This window comes from Bombina bombina, chromosome 7 (assembly GCF_027579735.1).
Source record: "Bombina bombina isolate aBomBom1 chromosome 7, aBomBom1.pri, whole genome shotgun sequence".
NCBI lineage: Eukaryota > Metazoa > Chordata > Amphibia > Anura > Bombinatoridae > Bombina > Bombina bombina.
Window position 1 is genome coordinate 398,789,655 of NC_069505.1, and position 24,306 is coordinate 398,813,960.

At 39.8% G+C, this 24,306-nt stretch overlaps 1 protein-coding gene across 4 annotated transcripts in view; it reads left to right on the forward strand.

The window, feature by feature from the left end:
• The first annotated feature begins 203 nt into the window (after positions 1-203).
• The window catches only part of LOC128666513 (RNA-binding protein 6), a 206,186-nt gene continuing 182,083 nt past the window's right edge, over positions 204-24,306 (forward strand). For 3 of the 4 annotated variants that reach the window (XM_053721153.1, XM_053721156.1, XM_053721157.1), the window contains exons 1-3: positions 204-296; positions 12,522-12,600; positions 13,672-16,204. In XM_053721153.1, coding sequence (XP_053577128.1) covers positions 12,569-12,600; positions 13,672-16,204 — 2,565 coding nt within the window. In that variant the 5' untranslated portion in view covers positions 204-296; positions 12,522-12,568. The remainder of the gene's footprint in view (positions 297-12,521; positions 12,601-13,671; positions 16,205-24,306) is intronic. The other variant, XM_053721155.1, reaches the window with a different exon arrangement.

Below are 24,306 nucleotides of genomic sequence, written 5' to 3' on the forward strand. Positions count from 1 at the left end.
ACCAGCATGCAGCACACATAAACCGCCCCGCGTACTTTCCCTTCTGCGCGCCAAATCTATCTACGCTACTTCAGATCTCAGCATCGCCCTAGATCTTAGCATTGCATTATGGTATATGTAGTTTAACGTTTCCAAATATATGTTTAGAATAGTTTCATTAAAACTACAACTCCCAGCATGCTAAACTGGCACACGTTTCAAGGCATTTCCGATAGAGAACGGAAGTATTCCATTACTTGCTTCTTGAGGTACGGGAGAAGATAAAGCGGAGGTGTTGGAGACGAGAGGTTAGTGAGGTAAGAGCTGAAAATATTGGACGTTTGTAAAGATCAGCAATATGAACCGATAAATATAAATGTCATTAAGACGACAGTGTGTGAGTATTTGTATAAAATGTCTCCTCTGCTCATCTAGAAAATGGCGTTTTCTTCAGTGACATCATACAGAATTAATCAGTCGAAAACGTGGAATTTTAATTCGATCTCCGAAATATTTAATGAGGGTTTAATATGCTTTTGTGAACTTGGTCTTCAGATAAAAAAAATATATATATTCAACATTCATACGCATACACAGACAACGCGTAGGCTGGGTCTTTTAAAATGTCCCCATACATAGCTCTTAAAAATAAGTGAATAAAACAAAACGCTGGCCATTTGAAAATAAAACTTGTTCTGAAATATTTTGTGTCTATGTAATAATACACTATATATATATATATATATATATATATATTACAGTTAGTTTAGTGGCAAGGACCCTTGTACATTTGGACACTTAAGGGTAGATTTATTAAACTGCATACACAGCTTTTATTGCAATGTGGAGCAGGTTTGTATAATAAGTTAGCCCACTGCCACATATTTAACCTTTTAACGCCGTACTAACCACTGGGCTTTAGGGCTCTTAGGACGGCATGGAACGTCCTAGCCGTTTAGCTGTCTTGAAGCCAACGGCACTTCCAGAATGCCGATCGGGTCATGGTGGGTGTGCCTAGCGTCATAGGGATGCCCCTCCCCCAACCAAATCCCATCATTAAAATCTTGCGATCACGTGCACGATCAACGGATTTCAATTGGTTTACATCAGAATGTTGTTCTTATGCAGACAAATTAACCCTATCCTCAAAGGGTTAAAGGGATATGAAACACAACAAAATGTATTTTGTGATTCAGACAGAACATACAATTTTTAAAAAAGTTTCCAATTTATTTCTAAAACAGTACTGCCATGTAGTGCTCTTGCATATGGATAACACTTGCAAAACTGCTGCCACATAGTGCTACAGTCGTGCAAGCTCCTGAGTGTTCATCCCTGTTTCTCAACAAGAGAACAAAGAAAATTTGATAAAGTAAATTAAAAAGATGTTTAAAATTACATGCTACATCTGTAGCGTGAAAAAAAAATGGGCTTCATGTCCCTTTAAGAATCAGAAACTGTTTCTTCTTTTCCGCCGCCTCAGAAATGGCACTCATTTTGGGTGATTGACATACCCTGCTCCAGCGGAATTACTTGCACCGGAGCAGGGGGCGGCTTTGCACAAGAATCATCCTGTGCAGTGATAAATTTCATTGTGCGTAAACACATTGCAAGTGGTGATTGCAGGCCAACCGTTTCACTGCTTGTGTAAATTTACTCCTAGCAGTTTTTTTTTCTTTATAATTGCAAGACATACAGAAGTAAACATCGTCCATCGTAGCCACTGGTGATGTGTGCTAATGAACAAGTTCTCTAAGTAGAATTTCTTTACTACTTAAGCCATGCACTTAAAGGGACATAAATCCAATTTTTTTTCTTTCATGATTTAGATAGAAGTAAATCCATTGGTACAACATTTTGTAGAGAATCACAATGGTGAGATCAACACACTCAAATGGTGTGCCATAGATGAAGTGAAGGTACCCAAAAGGGGAGGGGATCTAGACAAACTTCTGGCGAAAATGGAGATATTCTGGATATTCAGATTAAGAACAAGATATCCAGAAGGTTTGAACTCCAGATATGACATAAACTACCTGGAGTAGGGCCATTATGTATGGGATCACAATAACAATTCTGTTTAGGCACGTTATCACAAAGTCATTTGATTTAGCCCCTTTAACAAATAAACTATAATATAGGGGTTTATGGTCCGTATACAATGGAGGGATTACATATTTTAAAGCAAAAATCAAAGAATCATCTTTATTAAGGTATTGACATATTTAAGTATGCCTACATAAAGTAAATTTACAAATTTGAATAGGATTGTTTCCCAACAAAAAGGGTCTAAACCCACCCCCCGACAAACCCCCCCCACCTATGAATGAGTCATACATATCAGTGTCAAGTAAACATAATCAAGGAGTCTATAACAAATTTGAATCTACCTATGAATAAATTATGTATATTATAGTGTTAAGTAAACAGTCTCAAGGAGTATATACTAAATTTGACACCGTTTGGAAATGCACTATAACATAAACATAGGTAGAAAACATCACTACATTGTGAGTAGTAAACATAACATGAAACAGTTAAATTAAAGATTAGTATTCCACAGTTGCTACCAATGAGAGGGAGGTATGAGCGCTTGTTTTAACCAGTAAGCTTTTAATGGTTTAAAAAGATAAGGAGGGTACAGACACACCAGGCTATGAATACGGCAAACTGACGAAACGCGTAAGCCTGTGTGCTGCGCTTTCCTCTCACTACTAATCAGGTGGCAGGCTGTCACATTTTCTAATTTTTAAATATTTTTGAATAAAATTTTTAATTTTTATCTTACGGAGTGTGGAACTACTTTCTTTTTGGCATGATTTAGAAAGAACATCACATTTTAAACAACTTTCTAATTTACTTCTATTATATTTACTTTGTTTTCTTGTTATCCTTATTTGAAAAGCAGAAATGTTTGCTCACGAGTGTGCATGTGTCTGCAGCACTATATAGCAGCAGTTTTGCAACAATGTTATACATTAGCAGGAGCACTAGATGGCAGCACTATTTCCTGTAATGTAGGGCTTCAGACATGTGCACGCTACCTACCTAGGTATCTCTTCAACAAAGAATAACATGAAAATGAAATAAATCTGATAATAGAAGTAAATTGCAAACTTTTTCAAAATTGTATTCTCTATCTGAATCATGAGACATTTTTTGGGTTTAATGTCCCTTTAACATTTTCTGTGTTCTCCCCAGGACCTATTTAGTTTGCAAACAACCCGATTGATTTTTCTGACCACTGGCTAGAATTGAAGCCAATATTAAGCTAAAATGATCTATAAAACAATTTATATTAAATTACACAATTCATTTGTGCGTTGGATTAGCTTAAGTACCATTTATAAATAACAGTAAATCCAGCAAATTCTTTATATACTAAAATTAAATTATCCATACAAAATAGACTTAAATACCAAATTCAAAATATATTTCAGATCAACGTAACTTAAAATGATATGCTCATGGTTGCAAATGAAAGGGACACTAAAATAAAAATGAAGCCTTAATGATTCAGCATCCATTATCAAAATATGCACACTTTCTGAGGCACTAGCTTACTGAGCAAATGCAAAATTTCACAGCATGTATGTGTGTGTTTTTATGATTGAGTGTTGGCCATCACATGATAAAGGGGCAGGGACAATGGAAGTAACTGACATTTGTCAGAAAAATTATTTGAAATTTATAAGTGTTTCTGCAATGAGCTCTATTTATCAAGCTGGGATTGCAGCTTCTGGGCCTTAGCAATGCAGGATTGTGTCCTTAAAGGGATAGTAAACACCAAAAATATTATTGTTTAAAAAGATAGATAATCCCTTTATTTACCATTCCCCAGTTTTTCATAACCAACACTGTTATATAAATATACTTTTTACCTCTAATTACCTTGTATCTAAGCCTCTGCAGACTGCCCCCTTATCTCACATTGTTTGACAGACTTGCTTTTCAGGCAATTAGTGCTGACTCTTAACACTGTGCTCACGCATGTGAAGTTTTTTATCTATATAAAACACATGAACTAACGCCCTCTAGCTGTGAAACAACTGTCAAATACTTTCAGTTAAGAGGTGGCCTTCAAGGGCTTAGAAATTAGCATATGAGCCTGTCTAGGTTTAGCTTTCAACTTTTAATCTTGACAGCCGCTCCAGCTTCCTCCGCCCGTTGCAAAGCCTCTTCCTGGGTCTAAAATGAGAAATCCGGCTTCCTCCAATCACAGCGTTGAATCAGACACTGATTTCCCCAGGGGGGAAAGCCGTGATTGGAGGATGACCGATCCATCATTTCTGACGTCAGAAAATACTTTGCGACGACCGGTGGAATCTGGAGCGGCTGTCAAGATTAAAAGGTAAGGTATTTTTTCACATGAGTGAAATGTAAATTTTGATGAATTAAAATGCCCCTGGTTTTTAATCAAATTTTTAAAAACCGGGCACTTTAGCATCAAATTTTATATTCACTTTAAAGGGACATAAAACTCGCAAAATTTGTTTAATAATTTAGTGTAAACTTTTCAACTTCTGTTCTCAAATTTACGTTGTTGTTCTGAAGCATTTAGGAAGTTGCAGGAGCATGCACGTAACTGGAGAAATATATATGGCATCAGGTTGCAAGAACAGTAGGTGGCAGCAGTATGTCCTGTCATGCCCCATATATGTGCTTGCTACCTATCTAGATATCTCTTCACTAAAGAGTGCTAGAACAAAGTACATGTGATAATAGTATTAAATTATTATACACACAAATGTATATACAAAAGATGTTTGAAAACCAGGTGGAATAAAAAAGGGAAATAAAAACCACAATTTTTATTTTAATTATTCAGAACATACAATTTTAAACAACGTTTCAATATTCTTCCAATATGACATTTTCTGTTTCTTGTTATTCTTGTATCTTGTTGAAAAGCAGGGATTTAAGCTCAGGAATGTGCACGTGCCTGTAGTGCTATATAGCTGCAGTTTTGCAAAAATGTTATACATTAGCAAGAGCACTAGATGGCAGCACTATTTCCTGTCATGTAGTGCTAATGTTATACATTAGCAAGAGCACTAGATGGCAGCACCGGGTCCTGTCATGTAGTACCAATGGTATACATTAGCAAGAGCACTAGATGGCAGCACCGTGTCCTGTCATGTAGTACTAATGTTATACATTAGCAAGAGCACTAGATGGCAGCACTACTTCCTGACATGTAGTGCTAATGTTATACATTAGCAAGAGCACTAGATGGCAGCACTATTTCCTGTCATGTAGTACTAATGTTATACATTAGCAAGAGCACTAGATGGCAGCATTAATTCCTGTCATGTAGTACTAATGTTATACATTAGCAAGAGCACTAGATGGCAGCACTGTGTCCTGTCATGTAGTAGCCCAGACTTGTGCAGTCTACCTATCTAGATATCTCTTCAACAAAGAATAACATAAGAACGTAGCAAATTAGATAAAAGTAAATTGAAAACGTAAAAAAATAAAATGTATTCTCTATCTGAACCATGAAACAAAAAAATAATAATTGGGGTTTTTCCCCTTAAATCAAATCTGTTTGAATCACTAGTCACTGAGACCTGATCTAAATCATGGTTTTCTACATAAAGGTTTCATTTTTAGAATAAATAACTTTTCAGATTTCTTTTTCTCTTGTAAGGTGTATCCAGTCCACGGATCATCCATTACTTGTGGGATATTCTCCTTCCCAACAGGAAGCTGCAAGAGGATCACCCACAGCAGAGCTGTCTATATAGCTCCTCCCCTTCCTGCCACCCCCAGTCATTCTCTTGCAGCTCCTGACAAGCATGGAAGCAGTTAGAGAGATGTGGTGTAATTTAGTTGTTTTTTTTCTTCAATTCAAAAGTTTGTTATTTTTAAATGGTACCGGAGTTGTGCTATTTTGGTCTCAGGCAGAAAATAGAAGAAGAGTCTGCCTGTGGTCTCTAATGATCTTAGCAGGTTGTAACTAAGATCCATTGCTGTTCTCACACATAACTGAAGAGAGAGGTAACTTGAGCTTGGGGAATGGCGTGCAGGGTATCCTGCTATGAGGTATGTGCAGTCTAAATTTTTCTAGAGAAATGTATATGCTAGAAAATGCTGTTGATAGCAGAGTTATTTAAGGTAAGCCTGATTGCAGTGATTTAATAACGACTAGTATCATGCTTACTATTAGAGGTAAGACTCTTATTATTTTTTTCAAATTACTGAAATATAAAACGTTTGCTGGGTGTGCTTAAACGTTTTTTATATGCTTTCTGGTGATAAACTTTTATTGGGGCCCAGTTTTTTTCCACATGGCTCGCTAAAATATGCCTAGGATAATTTTGTTAGGCCTCTCACTGTGTAGACAGGAAGTGGGAGGGGCCTAATTTTGCGCCTAGATGCGCATTAACTTTTGCAGACTGAGACATAGTTTTCCTAAAGGAGTTCCCTGAATGCTTAGGACCTCTCTGAAGGGTTTTGGTGCTTTCCAAAGTCGTTTGTATGGCAAGGTAGGGCCACAGCAGAGCTGTGGCAGTTGGTTGTGACTGTTAAAAAAACGTCTATTTCGTTTTTTTGATCCGTTTTTGAAACTAAGGGGTTAATCATCCATTTGCAAGTGGGTGCAATGCTCTGTTAGCCTATTATACACACTGTAAAAATTTCTTTTGATTTACTGCTTTTTTTCACTGTTTTTCAAATTCTGAACCAAACAGACAAATTTTCATGCCTTAAGAAACTTTAAAACGAGCGCGGCATCAACTTCCTCTAATACAAAACAAGAGGGAACTTTTGCCCAGTCCAAGTCGGTCTGGAGACCTAACCAGGCTTGGAACAAAGGTAAGCAGGCCAAAAAGCCTGCTGCTGCCTTTAAGACAGCATGAAGGATTGGCCCCCGATCCGGTAACGGATCTAGTAGGGGGCAGACTTTCTCTCTTCGCCCCGGCTTGGGCAAGAGATGTCCAGGATCCCTGGGCGTTGGAAATTGTATCCCAGGGATATCTTCTGGACTTCAAAGCTTCCCCTCCAAAAGGGAGATTTCACCTTTCACAATTATCCGCAAACCAGATAAAGAGAGGCATTCTTACATTATGTTCAAGACCTCCAAGTTATGGGAGTGGTCCACCCAGTTCCAAAGGAGGAACAGGGACAAGGCTTCTATTCAAATCTGTTTGTGGTTCCCAAGAAGGAGGGAACCTTCAGACCAATCTTAGATCTCAAGATCCTAAACAAATTTCTCAGGGTCCCATCATTCAAGATGGAGACTATTCGTACCATCCTACCTATGATCCAGGGGGGTCAATACATGACTACAGTGGATTTAAAGGATGCTTATCTTCACATTCCGATACACAAAGATCATCATCGGTTTCTCAGGTTTGCCTTCCTGGACAGGCATTACCAGTTTGTAGCTCTTCCCTTTGGGTTAGCTACAGCTCCAAGAATCTTTACGAAGGTTCAGGGGTCACTTCTGGCGGTCCTAAGGCCACGGGGCATAGCAGTGGCCCCTTATTTAGACAACATTCTGATACAGGCGTCAAATTTCCAAATTGCCAAGTCTCATAAGGACATAGTTCTGGCATTTCTGAGGTCGCACGGGTGGAAAGTGAACGAAGAGAAGAGTTCTCTATCCCCTCTCACAAGAGTTTCCTTTCTGGGAACTCTGATAGATTCTGTAGAAATGAGGATTTACCTGACAGAGACCAGGTTATCAAAACTTCTAAATTCTTGCCGTGTTCTTTATTCTACTTCTCGCCCTTCGGTGGCTCAGTGTATGGAAGTAATCGGCTTAATGGTAGCGGCAATGGACATAGTGCCGTTTGCCCGCCTACATCTCAGACCGCTGCAACTCTGCATGCTCAGTCAGTGGAATGGGGATTACACAGATGTGTCCCCTCTACTAAATCTGGATCAAGAGACCAGGGATTCTCTTCTCTGGTGGCTATCTCAGGTCCATCTGTCCAAAGGTATGACCTTTCGCAGGCCAGATTGGACAATAGTAACGACAGATGCCAGCCTTCTAGGCTGGGGGGCAGTCTGGAACTCCCTGAAGGCTCAGGGATCGTGGACTCAGGAGGAGACCTTCCTTCCAATAAACATTCTGGAACTAAGAGCAATATTCAATGCTCTTCAGGCTTGGCCTCAGCTAGCAACAATGAGGTTCATCAGATTTCAGTCGGACAACATCACGACTGTGGCTTACATCAACCATCAAGGTGGAACAAGGAGTTCCCTAGCGATGTTGGAAGTTTCAAAGATAATTAGTTGGGCAGAGATTCACTCTTGCCACCTATCAGCTATCCATATCCCAGGTGTAGAGAACTGGGAGGCGGATTTTCTAAGTCGACAGACTTTTCATCCGGGGGAGTGGGAACTCCATCCGGAGGTGTTTGCACAATTGGTTCAACGTTGGGGCAAATCAGAACTGGATCTCATGGCGTCTCGCCAGAACGCCAAACTTCCTTGTTACGGATCCAGGTCCAGGGATCCCAAGACAACGCTGATAGATGCTCTAGCAGCGCCTTGGTCCTTCAACCTGGCTTATGTGTTTCCACCGTTTCCTCTGCTCCCTCGTTTGATTGCCAAAATCAAGCAGGAGAGAGCATCAGTGATTTTGATAGCACCTGCGTGGCCACGCAGTACTTGGTATGCAGATCTGGTGGACATGTCATCCCTTCCACCCTGGACTCTGCCTCTGAGACAGGACCTTCTACTTCAGGGTCCTTTCAATCATCCAAATCTAATTTCTCTGAGACTGACTGCTTGGAGATTGAACGCTTGATTTTATCAAAGCGTGGCTTCTCTGAGTCAGTTATTGATACCTTAATTCAGGCACGAAAGCCTGTTACCAGAAAAATCTATCGTAAGATATGGCGTAAATATCTTTATTGGTGTGAATCCAAGGGTTACTCATGTAGTAAATTCAGGATTCCCAGGTTATTATCTTTTCTCCAAGAAGGATTGGAAAAGGGATTGTCAGCTAGTTCCTTAAAGGGACAGATTTCTGCTCTGTCTATTCTTTTGCACAAGCGTCTGGCGGATGTTCCAGACGTTCAGGCGTTTTGTCAGGCTTTAGTTAGAATCAAGCCTGTGTTTAAACCAGTTGCTCCGCCATGGAGTTTAAATTTTGGTTCTTAAAGTTCTCCAATGGGTTCCGTTTGAACCTCTTCATTCCATAGATATCAAGCTTTTATCTTGGAAAGTTCTGTTTTTGTTAGCTATTTCCTCGGCTCGTAGAGTTTCCGAGTTATCTGCCTTACAGTGTGATTCCCCTTATCTGATCTTCCATGCACATAAGGTAGTTTTGCGTACCAAACCTGGGATTTTCCCTAAGGTGGTATCTAATAAGAATATCAATCAGGAGATTGTTGTTCCGTCATTTTGTCCTAATTCTTCTTCAAAGAAGGAACGTCTATTACACAATCTTGACGTGGTTCGTGCTTTTAAGTTTTATTTACAAGCTACTAAAGATTTTCGTCAAACATCTGCTTTGTTTGTTGTCTACTCTGGACAGAGGAGAGGCCAAAAGGCTTCAGCAACTTCTCTTTCGTTTTGGCTAAGAAGTATAATACGCTTACCTTATGAGACTGCTGGCCAGCAGCCTCCTGAAAAGATTACAGCTCATTCTACTAGAGCTGTGGCTTCCACATGGGCTTTTAAAAATGAGGCTTCTGTTGAACAGATTTGCAAGGCGGCGACTTGGTCTTCGCTTCATACTTTTTCAAAGTTTTATAAATTTGATACTTTTGCTTCTTCGGAGGCTATTTTTGGGAGAGGTTTTACAGGCAGTGGTACCTTCCGTTTAAGTACCTGCCTTGTCCCTCCCTTCATCCGTGTACTTTAGCTTTGGTATTGGTATCCCACAAGTAATGGATGATCCGTGGACTGGATACACCTTACAAGAGAAAACATAATTTATGCTTACCTGATAAATTTATTTCTCTTGTGGTGTATCCAGTCCACGGCCCGCCCTGTCATTTTAAGGCAGGTATATTTTATTTTTTAAACTACAGTCACCACTGCACCCTATAGTTTCTCCTTTCTCTTGCTTTTCTTCGGTCGAATGACTGGAGGTGGCAGGAAGGGGAGGAGCTATATAGACAGCTCTGCTGTGGGTGATCCTCTTGCAGCTTCCTGTTGGGAAGGAGAATATCCCACAAGTAATGGATGATCCGTGGACTGGATACACCACAAGAGAAATAAATTTATCAGGTAAGCATAAATTATGTTTTTTCCCCCAGAAAATTACTGATTGATCAATACTATTAGAAATACATAAATAATTTGAACTTATGGGAGGTGAGCTACTTTTAAAAGGTTAATCATTCAAATTTCATCAACTTTTCGGCTGTACTTTATTGGAAGGAGAAAATTCATAATTACTTTAATAATTTAAATATTTTTATTTAAAGGGACAGTCAACACCAGAATTTTTTAAAATATAGGGAAAAGTAAGGAGAAGCGCTAAAAGAAGCTGCTGGAATTTTTGTTGTTTAAAAAGCTAGATAATCCCTCTATTACCCATTCCCCAGTTTTGCATAACCAACACAGTTATGTTAATATACGTTTTTACCTTTGTGATTACCTTGTACCTAAGCCTCTGCAAAACAGCCCTCTTATTTCTGTTCTTTTGACAGTCTTGTATTTTTAGCCAATCGGTGCACACTTCTAGGTATCTTCACGTGTGTGAGCTCAATGTTATCTATATGAAACACATGAACTTTCACCCTCTAGTGGTGAAAAATGTAAAATGCATTCAGATTAGAGGCGGCCTTCAAGGTCTAGGAAATTAGCATATGAACCCCCTAGGTTTAGCTTTCAACTAATAGCAAGAGAACAAAGCAAAATTGGAAAGTTGTTTGAAATCACATGCCCTATTTAAAGGGACACTCAGGCTTTATTAAATTTTCATGACTCAGATAGAGCATGTAATTTTAAACAACTTTCCAATTTACTTCCATTAAAAAAAATGTGCACAGTCTTTTATATTTACACTTTTTTGAGTCACCAGCTCCTACTGAGCATGTGCAAGAACTCAGACTATACGTATATGCATTTGTGATTGGCTGATTGCTATCACATGGTACAGGGGGAGTGGAAATCTACATAACTTTAAAATGTGTTAGAAAAGAATCTACTACTCATTTGAAATTCAGAGTAAATGCTATTGTATTGTCTTATCTTGCATTTGTTGATTATGCAAATCTGCTGTGTTTACTGGTCCTTTAAATCGTGAACTTTTTTTTTGGACTTGACTGTCCCTCTAACTAAAACAATAACATAGCTTTTACTTTTGACGTTTTCCTTCCTTTCCTCACACTTATGTTCTTGTGCAGATCTATTCCACTCTAATCAATCTTCTATTTGTTGAGCTTCCTGAAACTTAGTAAGGGGTTTATTCTGTGTACATAGAATTGGAGGGTAGCAATGGGATTAAAGGGACAGCCCTGATGCAGAAAATGTTTTCACTTATTACAATGAGATTTTTTTATCTTTAGTGGAAATTTGTCTACTGTCCCTTTTAATTTCAAAATGATCTGCAAAGTCATAATTAGACATTCATAATTTAGACATCGGATACAATTTTAAACAACTTTCCAATTTACTTCTATTTAATTTGCTTCCTTTTCTTGTTTTCTTTTGCTGAAAGGTTTATCTAGGTAAGCTCAGGTGCAGCAAAGAACCTAGGTTCTAGCTGCTGATTGGTGATTGAATTAATATATCTATCTATATCGATTGTCATTGGCTCACCCATGTGTTCAGTTAGAAACCAGTAGTGCATTGCTGTTCCTTCAACAAATGATACCAAGAGAATGAAACACATTTGTTAATAGAAGTAAATTGGAATTTTGTTTAAAATTATATGTTCTACCTAAATCATGAAAGAAAAATATGGGTTTCATGTCCCTTTAAATAAAATTTTAAATTAGGCCAGTTACATTAAAACACCAGCTCAATTGCAGTGTGTTTATTAACTGGAGAATAAAGCAGTGTTTAAAATTTTAATAGATGAAAATTGCATTGCAAATTAGCTGCAGAGCAAAAAAAAAAAAAAGTTTTACATTTTCAAATTGTCTATTCAATTACATTGTTTCATTTGCTCTTGTTGTAACATCAAATCATTTTAAGGTACAAATAATGAAGTAAAAAAAGGGTCCATTGCTCACAACAATGTCTTAATTTTTTTTTCATGATTCAGAAAGAGGATATAATTTTTAGCAACTTTATAATTTACTCCTTTTATCATATTCTCTTCGTTCTCTTGGTATCTTTATTTGAAAACCAGGAATGTAAACTTAGGCACCAGACTATTTTTGGTTCAGCACCCTGGGTAGCGCTTGCTCATTGGTGGCACATACATGCCCCTTAATGTGTTTAATTAGCTCAGAGTAGTTAATTGCTGCTCCTTCATCAAAGGATACCAAAAAACAAAGCAATATTGATAATAGAAGTTAAAAATGTTTTTGTCAGGTTTCTATATTTGATGTCCATTTATTGTCATGGTGTCCTTATTTTCCTTTGGTATATTTGTAATATTTGCATCTTCTGCTGTTCCTCACTAGTGACATCTATTACTATCTGAAGGATTCTCCCAGAGGCGGCTGGAGACATGGATGCACGCCCACCCTTTCCTGGTTTTCGGTGATTTTTTGTTTTGTTTTTTTTTTTAATGAAATTTTTTGAATGAAAAACAGACATTGGCTGCAAATTTGTTAATTATGTGTTAAGTGTTTATGTTTAGGATAGTACTTTGTCTACAGTTGGCTAATATTTTTCTTTTTTAGTATTTACTGATTTGAATCTTCTGCAACCCCTGTAATGTACTAATCTTTAGCCAGATAGCAGCCTACCACATTTTTTATTTTGTTTGCCTACAAACAGGGGCAAACAGGGGCACTTTAATTATTTTTAAAAATACTCACCATTCATTGCATTATGGTAAGCATAACGCTGATCCTCTGCCCACAACGCCTGCTTTCTTTAGCACATCGATGTTGAATCCGGCTTCCACCAATTGTTGTGTGCCCCCTTTGGCGTCTAGCTTATTTTTAAAAATAAGCGTCTTTGCAAACTTTAATTAAAGTGCCCCTGTTTTTAAGATTATTATTTGATCCTGGGCTTAAATTCATTAAAGTTTACATTCACTTTAATACTCACAGGTTATTTGAACAGTAAACAATATCACTAAAATAATGAATGCTTTTGCTAAAAAAATTTTGCTTGGTAAAATATTACAAGAAAAATGCTTCTAATCCAAAATATAAATTTGCAAATATGCATTTTCAGTTTCTATTAAAATGTCTTTTAATGCTCCCTAGCTGATAGCACTTGTGGAGCACACTTTTATTAAATTTAATGTCTAGAATGTTTTGATTGGAGCAGGAATGTCTTTTTCACAAAATGCGAAATACTGTATTAAATTCTGTTTTTTTTTGTTTTTTTTTTTGGAAAACAATATTAATAGATATTGGCTAACTTATCACCTGCTATCAAACTTGTTTTTTTGTATTTACTATGTAAAATGAATATATGCATATGCCATTATTTGTCGGAGCATGTTATCTTGTGGTTGTTCTCGCATATGCTTGCTTTCTCTCCTGGGATTTGTATAGCTAGGCGTTATATGCAGATATCCTATAACATAAAAATACATAATGTTGCAATAAATGCTTTTAATTAATGGAATTGTTTAATATATTTAATCTCTTACAGAGGGCGTCCAGACAAATCTTTTCATTCCATGCGGATGATGCACAACTTCCACCCGTCACATAGAGGCCAGGGCAGTGGAAGTCCTTTTCCTTTCCATGATCCTGTCCTTGACCACTCTGGCCGTAGGGGTGGTCCTTGGGACTATCGATCCCCAGAAAGGCATGCAGAGGAAGAAGAGATGGCCTATAGACACAGAGAGATGTTAAACTCAGATTATGGGGCCAACAGAGAGAGAAGAGCATCACATTTGGATGAGAGACCGCCATGGCATACAAATTTAAACTATGATGAGGGGGAGTCATCCCACTTGTACAGACCAAGGCTTCCTCATTCAGTTGATGATTATAGAGTGAGACAGGATTTATTATACAGAGAGGAGTTGGCAGTAGAACACAGAGAAAGAATGGCTGCTGAGATGGAGCACAGAGAGAGAATGGAAATGGAGTTAGAATTAGACTACAGAGAGAGAGAGGCTGCAGCTTTAGACTACAAAGAGAAGTTGGCTGTCATGTTGGAGCAGAGAGAAAGAGAAGCAATATCTATGGAGCTCAGAGAGCGGGAGGCGGCGGAGCTGGCCATGAGAGAGCGGGAGGCGGCGGAGCTGGCCATGAGAGAGCGGGAGGCGGCGGAGCTGGCCATGAGAGAGCGGGAGGCGGCGGAGCTGGCCATGAGAGAGCGGGAGGCGGGGGAGCTGGCCTTGAGAGAGCGGGAAATAGCATTTCGAGCTCGTGAGGCAATGATCCTAGAGATTAGTGAGCATGTGGCTGCAGTAAGAGTTATGAAAGAGAGAGAAGCCGTAATAAAAGAGCTACAAGAGAGAGAATCCATCTTACAAAGAGAGAGAGAAATAGCAGAGTTAGAACATAGAGAAAGAGGCTCTGCAGCACTCAGAGATAGGGAGGATTGGTTATACAGTAGCACATTACCTCCTTCACTGGACAATAGTGGTTTACCTTTGCACTATAGAAAACCTACAGATTTGGACTTCAGGAAAATTGAGGCAAATGCTTTTAATCACAGAGACCATGAGACTCTTCAAAACAACTCGGAGAATGTGCAATTAGAGCTAAATTACAGAGACAGAGTTATTGGTGACATGAAGATGACGGGAGCACCATATATGGACTACAGCAAGGTGGGAAATATACATTTAGCAGCTTCAGGAGTTCAGTACATGGAACCTTCAAATGCTGGAGAAACTTACTTAAAACCTGAACATCAAGGAGCAGAAAATCTAAAGCTAGATTTCAAGGAGCTGAAAACTGCAATAGGAGATTACAGAAAAAGAAAGTCTCTTGAATTGATGTCTACTGCAAATAAGAAAGGGGCAAAATCTATGAAACTACTGGATCAAGAGGTTATAAATGTGGAAAATGCTGAGGGTGAGACTGCTAGGATGGGCAACAAAAATATGACTTTATTAGACCACCAAGGTATAAAGAGCGCAGATTCTGATTACCGGATGGGAAAGGGTGCTTACTCTGATTACCAGCCAGGTAAGAGTGCAGACTCAGATTATCGATCTGTGAAAAATGCAGACTCTATTCAAAAAAGTGGGGATTCTGATTACAGGGCAAAAGAGAGAGGTGATTTATGTAACACAAATAATGAAAAAAATCTTAAAACGGATTCTTCAGTGTCAGGTGACCTCAATGCACAGCTCCCTGCTATTGCTTTAAAAATGATAACCTCTCTTCTTGCAAACTACAAAAAAGGAGACACACAGACACAGAAGAAAGAGAACACTTTTCTGTCTTTAAATGAAACTGGTACTTCATCTGGTACTGAAAAATCTCTCCCTCAATCTGTAGTTAATCCGAACATCGGAGTTCCACATTCAACAAAAATTAAGGTTGAATCTTCACACCAAGACCCAAAGGATGGATCATTGTACATAGGTGCCAATTCATCTATAGGCCCTGGCTCTATGGACATGGACTTTCGTGGCAGAACAAATAGACAACATGAGAGCAAAGAGGTTTTTACTAAGGATAATAAAGGATACTTGCCTGGGACAACACAGAAAGAGCATTGCCCTGCTCCTGTTTTAGGTTCTGGAGACCAGGACATGCGTAACAAAAAAACTTTGGCTCCGGCTTCAAGTGGCACATTTGACCAAGACTTTAGAGTACAAAGCTATGTACAGAAAAAAGATGAAGATCTCAGAAGTGGAAATAAAGATCTCCCAGGATCAGGCACATTCTTTAACGTTTTAGACCATGAAGCAAAGCAGCAGACAAAAAAGCAAGCAGCCGATAAAATTAAGGCTGAAGTACCTAACCAGTTTTCCAAACAAGTCAAAGCTGAAGATAATTCCACTTTGAGGTCTCAGCCTACCCATGTTGAGGTAGCCCAGCCAGAGGGAGAAAAAACACGGACAGGTAGCGGCTCTACCAACCTGGAATTCTTAGGCAGGCAGGATGCAGACTACAGAAAGAAAGAATACAAAGATGTTGATCTGAGAATTGGACATGGACAAGATAAGCGGTCAGCAGACCAGAAATTCCACGAGGAAGGTGTACCAGGGAGTAAGGTATTGCCTTTTTATGCAACATATATAACTACATTTAAATCAAATGCAAATGAAACTGAACTATAAATACAGGAATAACTCATGTGTAAGTGTACCAACTTACTTTAAAGGCATACTGAACCCAATTTTTTTCTTTCATGATTTAGATAGAGCAGCAATTTTAAGCAACTTTATATTTTACGCCTATTTTTTTCTTTCTCTTGGTATCTTCATTTGAAAAAGCATAAATGTTAGCTTATGAGCCGGCCCATTTTTGGTTGAGAACCCTGGATAATGCATGCTGATTGGTGGCTAAATGTGGCCACCAATTAGCAAGCGCTATCCAGGTTCTGAACCAAAAAATTGGCTGTCTTGTAAGCTTACATTCCTGCTTTTTCAAATAAAGATACCAAGAGAACGAAGAAAAATTGATAATCGGAGTAAATTAGAAAGTTGCTTAAAATTGCTGCTCTATCTGAATCATGAGTTTAATTTTGACTAGACTATTATTTTAAAATTATTTTTTTCCCGTAATTCAGATGGAATCATGAAAGGAAAAAAATTGGGTTCAGTGTCCCTTTAAATGCGGGAACCTAACATTGTCTCAGCAGTAACAAAACAGTAACATTTTATGGGGGTAGGCACGGCAGTAAACTAAATATCCTATATTTTAAGGGGCAGTGTACCTTATAATTGGTTTCCTCCTTAATGTGTTTCCATTTAGTTGTTATGCCAGCAACAGAGTATACAATGTTGTTTTTATTATGTATTTTTGTATGTGAAACAGCTGAGTTTGTACTTTGAAAACCACTACCCATTAAAATGGGCTGAGCTTGCAGGTAAATCAAGCCTTTTTTTATACACACAAATGCTTCATAATCTTATCTTATTTCTGTTTAATTCAATTGCTGACTATTACATAGCTTGCTTTTCTATAGCCAATACTTTTAAATATTGAAATATTCAGTATAGGTTGGGATGCAGGTGGCAAAACCACTATTTCAAATGCCAAAATAAAGGTAAGAGCTATTTGTGAAAAATTTAATACACTCCAGCAGGTAAAATGGATCACTGTAAACACATGAAAGGGAAGATTATTTAACAGTACACTGTCCCTTTAAATATATCAAAGCATTGGCATAATTGCTGTTCCAGAATTTTATCCAGAGATCTCACCTATAAATAGATCTTAAATGCAAAATGTTATGAGAGTTGGTGCTGCGGTGATTGTTAAACTCTAATATTAAACGTTTCATGCAGTGATTACTTGATTAACCCAATTCATGCCAGGGGGCAAGTGCTTAGAATGGAGTTACGATGTAAACACTTGATGAAGTCATGTAGTCGTCATGTGTAATCACATGATTTCAAGGCTGTGATCTGATCATGGGGGACTGCCTATGCTGCTATGCCCCCCCCCCCCCCCCCCGGTCCTTTTTATTTGCAAAAAGATGGAGGCTGCAGTACGCCATATAAGGTGGGATGTTTCATGTCGTCCTAACAGCGGTAAAGCCCATTGCTGTTAGGATGGCATGGAACACCCTAACAGCTTGAAGAGGTTAATGTAGGAACTCTGTTTTATCAGCCCCACTGGTAACTTAAAGTGATGGTAAACTTTGCATGTTTTAAAATCAGAAATATTTTAGATTAACTTTAATTGATCACTTCTAATGAAGAAGAGATGTAACTTACTTTCTTTTTAAAGACACAATGAGTCCACGGATTTCATCCTTGTGGGATTACGCCTCCTGGTCAGCAGGAGGAGGCAAAGAGCATCACAGTAGAGCTTTTATATAGCTCCTCCCTTCCCTCCCACTCCAGTCATTCTCTTTGCCTACGTTAGTGATAGGAGATGGCAAAGTGAGGTGTTAGTTTTTGATGCTTCAATCAAGAGTTTTTATTTTTAAAGCAGTGCCAGAGTGTGCTGTTTTGTCTGGGGTGTAGCCGTAGTCCATATCAGTCTCTACAGTAGAGCTTTTGGTGGCTTTAGAGCAATGGGAACTGGTGGGACATAATTCTCACTGTACCTCCCATATTGTTATGCTGCCCTTCTCATGATGGCCTAAGCAATATCTAACTCAGGTCCTATCTGTTTCCACAGGGCTATGGGAGGGAGAGGACCTCCTAAACCTGTTGGAGCTGTCTTGCTGTCAGACAGCTTTAAGGTAAGTGCAGTTTCTTATTATTCTGGGGCACATTTACATTAGACTCAGTGGACTGCGCTTGTACGTTTGTTACATTGATTTTCCTGGGAATAGAGGCTCTTCATTTATGGAAGGGGTTTCCTATGGTGACAGCATAGGTACAGACACTGGGCTAGGGCTAAAACGCTGGGCATTATCGGTCATTTTTATTTCTAAATTACCAGTAAGGGCTGTGTAAAGATTGACGCCCACGATGGGCAGGGCTTCTATTCGCGCGCTTAGACTTTTCTAGACGCTGAGCAGTTTGTTTAGCCATCTATTCCAGAGTTCCGGTCTTGTAAAGTGACATCTCTGCTGCTTAGTCTTGCAGGACATCGGGCATTGCGCTAAAACCGCATGGTTAGGAAAGCAAGCGGTTGATAGCGCCCTGAAGCCTGACCTGAGACATTGCTGGAAGCGGTCTGGAGACTGGTCGGCAGGTAGGCGCCTCAGCTTAGATGTTGAGGCGGAGAGGTGTCTGAATGTGGAGCAAAAAGTTTTTAAACTACTCAGATGTAAAACGTTTTTTGCTCAGCACAGTAAAATAGCTGCATTTAATACTTAAAGGCACAGTGTTATTTTGTTCAGCAAAATAAAATAGCTTCATTTACTACTTAAAGGCACAGTATTATTTCTAACATTATTACTTCTTTTTGCATCACTCTTTCTCTCATATAGTAAGAGAGTTCTGAGTTGTAAATTTAAAGGGCCAGTATAAATTTAGAGGCTATTTTCTAATTTTTTGTTTTTCATTTTCTTGCCTGTTCTATAGTATGGTGGATGCCTCTCAGGAGTCTAATGATGAGAGACAGAGTATACCACAGCTTTCTCCCCAAGCGTCCCAACCCTTAACGCCCGCCCAAGCAGTGCCCTGTACTTCGTCAAGTTTCTGCTGCAGTTACGTCTTCTACTCTTTCTGAGGTGTTATCTGCCTTTCCTATACTTCAAGGCAAACGTAAAAGGAAGGACATCTATGTGGTCAATGAAGTTTCTGATGCTATGGTGGTAACCTCGGACGTACCCTCCCAGGGATCGGAGATGGAGGGTATAGAGGTTCTATCGGAAGGTGAAATTTTAGACTCAGGGAGTTCCTTACCTTTTGACTTATTCAGAAGTTGTTTCTTTCAGGTTTAAACTAGAACACCTCCGCCTGTTACTCAGGGAGGTTTTAGTGAATTTTTAGTGACTGGTAGTGGTCGTTCCTGAGAAATTGAGTAAGTAAGACAGATACTTAGAGGTTCCTTCTTACTCAGATGTTTTTCCAGTTCCCAAGCGAATTTGGGAGATTATTTCTAAGGAATGGGAGAGACCAGGTATTCCCTTCTCTCCTTCTCCTATTTTCAAGAAAATGTTCCCTATAGCGGATGCTGTCAGGGAAATTTGGCAAACGGTTCCTAAGGTGGAGGGGGCTATTTCCACCTTGGCCAAACTAACTACTATTCCTATTGAGGATAGTTGTGTTTTCAAGGACCCCATGGATAAGAAGTTGGAGGGTTTACTGAAAAAGATCTATGTTCACCAGGGTCTGCTATTGCAGCCTGCCGCATGCATTGTTACGGTCACCAGTGCGCCAGCTTATTGGTTGATGCTCTTGCGGAATCTCTTAAGACTGAAACTTCCTTAGAAGAAATCCAGGATCGGATTAAAGCTCTGAAATTAGCAAACTCTTTCATAACAGATGCTTCCCTGCAAATTACAAAATTGGCAGCTAAAAGTTCAGGTTTTTCTATTCTAGCCTGCAGAGCCTTATGGTTGAAGCCTTGGTCTGCGGATGTATCATCCAAATCTAAGCTCCTGGCAATTCCCTACAGGGAAAAGACCTTGTTTGGGCCTGGATTGAAGGAAATTATTTCTGACATCACGGGAGGCAAGGGTCATTTCCTTCCTCAAGACAAAAGAAATAAGCAGAAGGGACGACAGAGCAATTTTCATTCCTTTCGAAATTTCAAGGGAAATTCTTTCTCTTCTTCCTCTAAACAGGAAGGAAACTATTCGCAATCCAAGTCAACTTGGAAACCCAACCACTCTTGGATCAAAGGTAAACAATCCAAGAAACCCACTGCTTATTCCAAGTCAGCATGAAGGGTTTGCCCCCGATCCGGGACCGGATCTGGTAGGGGGCAGACTTTCCTTCTTCATTCAGGCTTGGGTGCGGGATGTTCAGGATCCCTGGGCTATAGAGATAGTATCTCAGGGATACAAACTGGAGTTCAGAAATTACCCTCCCCGGGGAAGGTTTCTTCTGTCAAGATTATCTGCAGACCAGATAAAAAGAGAGGCATTCTTTCATTGTATAAGAGACCTCTCATCCATGGGAGTAATTTGTCCCGTTCCTGTACAGGAACACGGGCAGGGTTTTTATTCCAATCTGTTTGTAGTTGCCAAAAAGGAGGGAACTTTCAGACCTATCCTGGACCTAAAGAGTCTGAACAAGTTTCTCAGAGTTCCATCTTTCAAGATGGAGACTATTCGTTCCATTGATCCAGGAGGGTCAATTTATGACAATGGACTTAAAGGATGCATATCTACATGTTCCTATTCAGAGATCATCACAAGTTCCTAAGGTTTGCCTTTCTGGACAAACATTTCCAGTTTGTGGCTTTTCCTTTCGGGCTGGCCACGGCACCCATAATTTTCACAAAGGTTCTGGGGTTTCTGCTGGCGGTTCTAAGACTGCAGGGCATTGCGGTGGCGCCTTAATTGGACGATATTCTAATCCAGGTACCATCTTGTCAACAAGCAAAGTCCCATACCGACTTAGTACTATGCTTCTTGAGAACTCATGGGTGGAAGGTAAATCTGGAAAAGATTTCATTAATCCCGAAGTCATGGGTGACCTTCTTGGGAACTCTAATCGATTCTATATCTGAGGATTTTCCTGACAGAGGTCAGGAAATCAGATTCTAGATACCTGTTGAGCCCTTCAGTCCAATCCTTGGCCGTCAGTGGCCCAGTGCATGGAAGTAATCGGACTGATGGTGGCAGCAATGGACATCATCCCGTTTGCTCGATTTCACCTCAGACCTCTGCAGCTAAACATGCTCAGGCTGTGGAATGGAGATTATGCAGACTTGTCTCCTTTAATAATCCTGGATCAGGAGACAAGGGACGCACTTCAATGGTGGTTGTCTCTGGATCATCTATCCCAGGGAACATGCTTTCGCAGACCATCCTGGGTGATTGTGACAACGGATGCCAGCCTTCTAGGGTAGGGTGCTGTCTGGGGTTCCCTAAAGGCTCAGGGACGGTGGACTCAGTCTGTTCTTCCTATAAACATCCTGGAACTGAGAGCGATTTTCAAGGCTCTTCTGGCCTGGTCTCAGTTGGCTTCAGCTCAGTTCATCAGATTCCAGACGGACAACATAACGACAATGGCTTACATCAATCAGGGAGGAACGAGGAGTTCCTTAGCGATGACCGAAGTAGGCAAGATAATCCGGTCGGCGGAGGCACATTCTTGCTATCTGTCGGCAATACACATCCCAGGGGTGGACAACTGGGAGGCGGATTTTCTGAGCAGACAGACTTTTCATCCGGGGGAGTGGGAACTCCATCCGGAAGTGTTCTCCAATCTGATTCTCAAGTGGGGTCGGCCGGAGTTGGATCTCATGGCATCTCGTCAGTATGCCAAGCTCCCGATATCCAGGTCCAGGGACCCTCAGGCGGAAATGATAGATGCTTTGGCAGTTCCATGGTCCTTCAGCCTAGCATATTTATTCCCCCCATTTGCTTTCCTTCCTCGGGTTATTGCTCGAATCAAACAGAAGGCATCAGTGATCCTCATAGCTCCTGCGTGGCCTCTCAGGATTTGGTATGCCGATCTGGTGGACATGTCATCTCTGCCACCTTGGAGACTTCCTTTGAGGAAGGACCTTCTCATTCAAGGACCCTTCAGTCACCCAAATCTAGCTTCTCTGAAGCTGACTGCTTGGAGATTGAACTCTTAATCTTATCCAAGCGGGGGTTTTCTGATTCGGTTATAGAAACCTTAATTCAAGCACGTAAACCGGTAACTAGAAAGATTTACCATAAGATATGGCGTAAATATCTTTTTGGTGTGAATCCAAGGGCTACTCATGAAGTAGAGTTAGGATTCCCAGGATTTTATCTTTTCTCCAAGAAGGATTGGAGAAGGGTTTATCTGCAAGTTCCCTAAAGGGTCAGATCTCTGCCTTATCTGTTTTGTTACACAAGCGTCTAGCAGATGTCCAAGATGTTCAATCTTTTTGTCGGGCTTTGGTCAGGTTCAAGCCTGTGTTTAAACCAATTGCTCCTCCATGGAGTCTTAATTTAGTTCTAAAAGTTCTTCAAGCGGCTCTGTTTGAGCCTATGCATTCCTTAGATATTAAGCTGTTATCTTGGAAAGTTCTGTTTCTTGTTGCCATTTCTTTTGCACAATTTGGACGTGGTCTGTGCTTTGAAGTTTTATTTGCAGACGACTAAGGACTTTCGTCAATAGTCTTCTTGGTTTCTCGTTTTCTCTGGGAAACGTAAGGATCAGAAAGCTATGGCTACCTCTTTCTTTTTGGCTGAAGAGTATCATTCGTTTTGCATATGAGTCTGCTGGACAGCAGCCCCCTGAAAAAATTACGGCTCATTCCACTAGGGCGGTCGCTTCCTCATGGGCATTCAAAAATGAGGCTTCTGTAGAACAGATTTGCAAGGCTGCAACTTGGTCCTCTCTTCATACTTTTTCAAAATTTTACACATTTAATACATTTGCCTCGGCTGAGGCTGTTTTTGGGAGAAAGGTTCTTCAAGCAGTCGTGCCTTCAGTTTAGGTTCCTTTCTTGTCCCTCACTTATCATCCGTATACTCTAGCTTTGGTATTGTATCCCACAAGTAAGGATGAAATCCATGGACTCGTGTCTTTAAAAAGAAAAGAAAATTTATGCTTACCTGATAAATTTGTTTCTTTTTAGACACAATGAGACCACGGCCCGCCCTGTTCTCTGAGACAGGTTATTACTTTTTGTAAACTTCAGACACCTCTGCACCTTGGCTTTTCCTTTGTCTTCCTAACTTCGGTCGAATGACTGTAGTGAGAGGGAAGGGCGGAGCTATATAACAGCTCTGCTGTGGTGCTTTTTGCCGCCTCCTGCTAACCAGGAGGCGTAATCCCACAAGGATGAAATCCGTGGACTCATTGTGTCTAAAAAGAAACAAATTTATCAGGTAAGCATAAATTTTCTTTTTTAATCTAGCTGTTTCATGCTGATACCCGGCCCTCCGGCCACCCTCTTCAAAACGTTTTTTTTTTTTTTTGTGTGTGTGTGAACTGTTTGAACTGTTCTCCAATCGGCGCTCTAGCCACACACAAAAAAGTGCCGTTGGCTCACAAAAAATGGTTTTTGAAGTAGGTGGCTGGAGTGCAGTTTATTAACATGGCATAGCTAGATTAAAAAGTAAGTTACAGCGCATCTTCGTTAGAAGTAATTCAATTTTAGTCCATCTAAAATATTGCTTAGCATGTAATAGAAACTACTATAAAGAAGATTATGCACAGCCACAGATACTGATATAAACATCCAGTATAGAACCTTTTAAAAACTTACTTAGAAGCTCCCAGTTTATCACTATTGGTGAGGTTTTACTTTTGTGATTGCTTCTGCAGACTGTCTCCTTATTTCAGTTGTTTTGACAGACATGCATTTTATCCACCAATCAGTGCCCTCTCATAAATAACTCCATGTGCGTGAGCACAATATTATCTATATGACACACTTAAACTAACGCCCTCTAGCTGTAAAAAAATGGCAAATGCATTCAGATAAGAGGCGGCCTTCAAGGCTTAGAAATTAGCATATGAGCCTACCTAGGTTTATCTTTCAACTAAGAATACCAAGAGAACAAAGCTAATCTGATAAAAGTAAATTGAAAAGTTGTTTAAAATTACATGCCCTATCTCAATCATGTAAGTTTAATTTTGACTAGACTGTC